The sequence below is a fragment of the Sinocyclocheilus rhinocerous genome, unplaced genomic scaffold (genome assembly GCF_001515625.1).
Source record: "Sinocyclocheilus rhinocerous isolate Xijiao unplaced genomic scaffold, SAMN03320098_v1.1 scaffold79, whole genome shotgun sequence".
In the NCBI taxonomy this organism is placed as follows: domain Eukaryota; kingdom Metazoa; phylum Chordata; class Actinopteri; order Cypriniformes; family Cyprinidae; genus Sinocyclocheilus; species Sinocyclocheilus rhinocerous.
The window spans coordinates 219,014-224,309 of NW_015638023.1; the positions used below are offsets into that span (position 1 = coordinate 219,014).

The 5,296-nt window shown below is 37.9% G+C and overlaps 1 protein-coding gene across 1 annotated transcript in view; it reads right to left on the reverse strand.

The window, feature by feature from the left end:
- The window catches only part of LOC107749409 (peripheral plasma membrane protein CASK-like), a 36,402-nt gene that overhangs the window by 19,819 nt on the left and 11,287 nt on the right, over window positions 1–5,296 (reverse strand). The window contains exons 11-13 of the mRNA XM_016564554.1: window positions 2,120–2,137; window positions 1,649–1,770; window positions 545–622 (exon numbers count right to left, since the gene is read on the reverse strand). Coding sequence (XP_016420040.1) covers window positions 545–622; window positions 1,649–1,770; window positions 2,120–2,137 — 218 coding nt within the window. The remainder of the gene's footprint in view (window positions 1–544; window positions 623–1,648; window positions 1,771–2,119; window positions 2,138–5,296) is intronic.

Sequence of the window (5,296 nt, forward strand, 5' to 3'; positions counted from 1 at the left end):
TAAATATATTAAAACTTAATTTTTGATTAGTAATATGCATTGCTAAGAACTTCATTTGAACAACTTTAAAGATGATTTTCTCAATATTTAGATTTTTTTGCACCCTCAGATTCCAGATTTTCAAATAGTTGTATCTCGGCCAAATATTGTTCTATCCTAACAAACCATACATCAATGGAAAGCTTAGCTTTCAGCTTTCAGATGATGTATACATCTCAATTTCAACGAATTGACCCTTATGACTGGTTTTGTGGTCCAGGGTCACATATTAATGTAAACCAGAGCTGAAGATAAGAAGCTCTAGTCTTATTAACCGAGTGTTACGTGACGAAGCCTCATATTCTGATCCATTCATCTACTCGCTACGTTCCTTGCGTTTGAAACATGAATGAATGCTGGAAGGTTCTGACTGTGAATGTTCAGATGTATGTAATGTTTGACAAGAGTCTCTGAGAGCACAGATATAAACGCTGCACAGAACATCCGTCAGACGCTCCTGGAGCTGAGAGAGGTTCGAGGAGTGTGTGCCGTGTTGGTTACGCACCTCTTTGGCTCTCTGGACGGCGTCACTGGGCGGATTCCTGATCTGCGGCGACGAGCGGGTGTTAATCTTGTCGTACAGCTGAAACACACACAGTTCAGTTCATCAGTCATATCAGTGAGACCATCAGCTGAACGCATGCATCTCGTGATCTAGAAACACACACACACACACACACACGTGTTTATATCAGGCAATCTCTCTCACAGAATGAACTACATTTGAACAGAAGCTCAAAATCAAAGGACACTTTCCACAGTTTGTGTTGCTGAACTGTCACTCCTGAGAACAAACATTTGCCACATTTTACATGTTTAAACATGCATGTGCACACACACTCAATTCAATTCAAGTTTATTTGTATAGCGCTTTTCACAATACAAATCATTGCAAAGCAGCTTTACAGAAAATTAAGTTTCTACAATATATTTAGTAGTAGCTTATCAGTGATGGTGGCAGAAATGTACGGTAAAATTCAGTTAATGACACACTCGTGCCGACATCAGCTTTAACAGCAGTGAATCCTCATTCCTCTGTATTTCTGTCTTGTTTTCCAGTGCAAATGTCTAAAGATTCTTCAATCACGACACATTTACTTGACATGAGCGATGAGCTAAATTACTTAAAACAAGAAGACTTATTTCATGAGAAACTGATCAAAATGAAGCGAGTTTATCATTAAAACAAGACCAAATATCTGACCCAACAGAGTCAGAAAAATTTAATTCAAAGGGAAAACAAGTTTTCATTGAGATATTTGTTCTTGTTTTTAATTTTGATCACTTTCTAATAAAACAAGACTTCATATGTTCAATTTGCGTCTCCAGTAAATGTGTCTTGATTTAAGGATGTTTAGATATTTGCGCTGGAAAACAAGACAGAAACACTGAGGAAGAGATTCATGTTTTGCAGTGTATGCAAAGACTTTAAGACTTTATACTCTGATTTAAGAGCTTTTTAGGCCTTAATTTGTGGAAGAAAACATCATGAGAACAAACATTGTGTGCCTGATTTTACTTGCTTTTCCTCACAACAAGCATGTGCACATGTACACACACACACACACACACACACACACGCACAGAGAGAGAGTGTGTGTTTACTCACATCCAGCAGTGTGTGCAGATGTTGGTCCTGGAAGACGCTGTGCAGGAAGTCCAGATCTTTCTCACTGCAGTCGGTCAGCGCGTGGATCTCCTCCAGACTGTCCAGAACCTGAGACACGGCCCCTAAACACACAAACACACAACCATCAGTGACACCAAACCAGCTCTTTGCCAAAGACCAGTGCATGTGCATGAATAAAGAATCAGACGCATCATGGAAGCTCCTGAGAACCTCCTAAAACTCAACAGATGGAGATGAACCTCACAGATCCTCACACAGCTCAGACATCATTCACATTAGCACAGGAAAGGAGAGGAATCCTGGTTTCTGATTGTTTGAGTCACGTTTCAGTGGAAAACGAAGAAGCACTTGATGGACAGATGTGCTGAAGAACATGCAAGACAACAGATGATGAAGATAAAGATGAAGATGTTGTTTGGATGGCAAGCAAAGGCTACGTGGGATACCTACTTTCTGCAGCAAGCAATCCTAAAGTACAGGCAGCATTAGAAACAACAACAACAACACAGTGAGATAACTGGAAGAGACAAACGCAGAACCAGAAGACACTAGGGTTAGCATACTAGCATTCTGCAGTATACAGCATGTGTACACTACTGCAGTACTCAACAGAGCACACTGCATCACACACTGTAAAGCTTTACTCGCTGTAATTCTGAAGCAGTATGCAGTGTGCAGTGTTTAGTGTGCAGTGAGTGAGCGCTCCAACCTTATGCTTCATGGGCAGAATTTCAGAATTTCAGCTCAAAAGTCAAATCAGATGATATTTATTTGTCAATATATGTCTATATTTACTGAGTCTGCTGATTTTTTGAATGTGAACTCAGTTTTACATAAAAACGCTGAGCTCAGGTGGCATCAGGTCACTCAGCGCAATGATGTGTCAGTGTGGTTTAACAAAAATTTGGTTTGCCGTTCTGTTCGGCGCTTCTCGACCGCTGCAGAGTCAGAAAAGCAGGCATCGCACAGTTACAGGAAGCGAGAGTTTAATTTTGCGACAGAGAAGTGTCGGCTGTTTCTCAATACAAGACCAGAGACTTCCTCTCCATGGGACCTGCTGATGGGGCCGCAAAAATAATCTTCACATTAGCAGAACCAGAAGACACATCTGTAAGAACAGATGAGAGCGGCACTTTCTACTTCCTGCGACTCTGAAAGCACTTCAGTAAAAGTTGCACTTGAACAGATCCCGACACATATCGGGTCTGCAGCGACGGAAGTGACCTGAAGTTCAGCAGATGCCTTTTCAGTGTTTAAAAACCAAATGTAAGACTTTTTAAGACCTGTACAAATAAAATACAGCATGCGGTTACAGAACAAACACATATCATCTCAAAATAACCGCAAAACAGTGTAAGTGCAAGTGTAAAAGTGTAGATTCTTCAAGAATCGGCTAAAACACATCTCTTCCAACTCTAGCACTCTCTATTCTAATTCTATTCTTTAAAAAAAAAAAACTTGCTCCTTTTAGACTTGCACTCTATTCATTTACTGCTTGTTTTCTTTAAAAAAAACACTAGCTTCTCTAATCTTTTTGTATTCTATTTGTTTTCTTTTTATTTATTATACAATTAACAAAAGCAAAACGAAGGCCTCTAACAATAGCTTGCTCTATTCTTTTTCTATTCTATCCGTTTTCTTTTTATTTATTATATTTAAAAAAAAAACCTTGCTGCGTGTACTGCGTTAAGCTAACTGAGACTTGTTATAGCACTTGCATATCGTCGCTCTTTTGTTGATTCTGATTGCTTCTATTGTCTTCATTTGTAAGTCACTTTGGATAAAAGCATCTGCTAAATTAAGAAATGTCTTATTCAATATTTACACATGAACTGAACTGAAACTGAACTCAGAGAGAAAATAGAAGTGATTACATTGGTTTAAATGCCAGATAGTTTACTGTGTGACCAAAATACCAATAATAGCAAGGAAAAAATAGTTTATGCATAACGAGGGCCTTTTAATCATAAACAAGCATTAAATACACAGGGACTCTTATTCTGAAATGTCAATGCTTTGCTATTTTAGCCGAAACATAAAATCTGCATCTTGCAACCATCTACAACATATTATAATAAACACCATAACATGCACATAGCGTGCGTCATTAGCAATCATTAGGCATAAATGTGTGGTGTTCACTCTGAAACGTGATCCTGTTGAACACGCAACAGCGCCGCGCTTTAACTTTGAAACGAGCCACGCTAACATTTATTTCATTCAATCATAACCCTTTAAAGTTTAATAATCATATATCTGTATTGGGGCAACTGTTTTTCTAACCCCAAATTGACCACCTCTTAAAATTAAAATTGAGACTATTTAAGACTTTTAATGGGCTTAATTTTGATCATGTGACTTTTTAAAGAGCCTACAGTGAGGTGCGTCATGAAATAAAGCCACATCTGAATGCCAACTGATCTCCACAGAAGCCATGGGCAGCTCATTAGTTTGCTTTAGGGATGCACCGAAATGAAAATTCTTGGCTGAAGCCGAAACCGAACAAAATTAAACACTGGGCTGAAGGCCGAATACCGAACACGGTTTTTTGAGTTTTTTTCCCCATGTATTTTGCCAATTTTTTTTCCACCATTGCATAAATTAAAAAGCCAAAATGTGCTTTTTACTGTTTTGTCTTGCTTTTCAAAGAAAAAAAAATAAATTACAAAACAACAATTTAAAAATATTTAACACTGAACATTTTTAACATTCTAGCAGACACTATACCAACAAAGCACAATTTAACTTAAAATTAATAAGTTAGTAAAATAATAATTTTTGGCCATCAGACCCCCTTTCTTGAATCAGGCATGCATTTTTATTTTTTTTTACTGTACAATTAAAGGCAGCCTTGTTGAGAAGAGACTTCTTTTAAAACATTAGAAAATATTACAGATCCTAATTTGAACACTATGTGTGAATGTTATAATAAATGTATTAAAACAGAGCTGTTGTAATGATTATTATGATTATTATTGTCTTACTCTTTATGTTATTTTACAGAACAACAGTAACATTACAATACTAACATTTATGATTGTTTATAAGAGTTCTTGCTTTTTCTCAACTTTTATTTTGGCGGAAACACGCAGGAAGACCTCAATGCTTATTTTTGTTGACAACAGATTTATAAATGAGTCTCATCAGCACAGATTTTCCTCGCGCTTTGGACTTTGAACCCTGGTTAACAAGCAGATCTGCTGCGAATTCGTGCAGCGCTGTCAGAATACATGCAATGCGCGCGTGTATTAGAAAACATAACGTTCTGCAGTTTATTTACTAATTGTTGCGTCAAACACTCATCTCTAAACAAAACCCGTTCATCAGCATCTGTGGATCAGATCTCATCTGCGCGGACAGCGTGAGCACAAATCATAATCAATAAAAAATAACAGATTCATGAACAAACACAACTGCGACAGGAACATGTGTGTGCATAAAAATCATTACACACTCCACAGCTGTAGTTTATCACAGGTTTACGGTGTGTGTGTGTGTGATAGAGAGAGTGTGTGTGTGTGTGTGTGTGTATGAGTGAGTGTGAGAGAGAGTGTTTGTGAGAGTGTGTGTGTGTGTGTGAGAGAGTGTGTGTGTGAGTGTGAGAGAGAGAGAGTGTGTGTGTGTGTA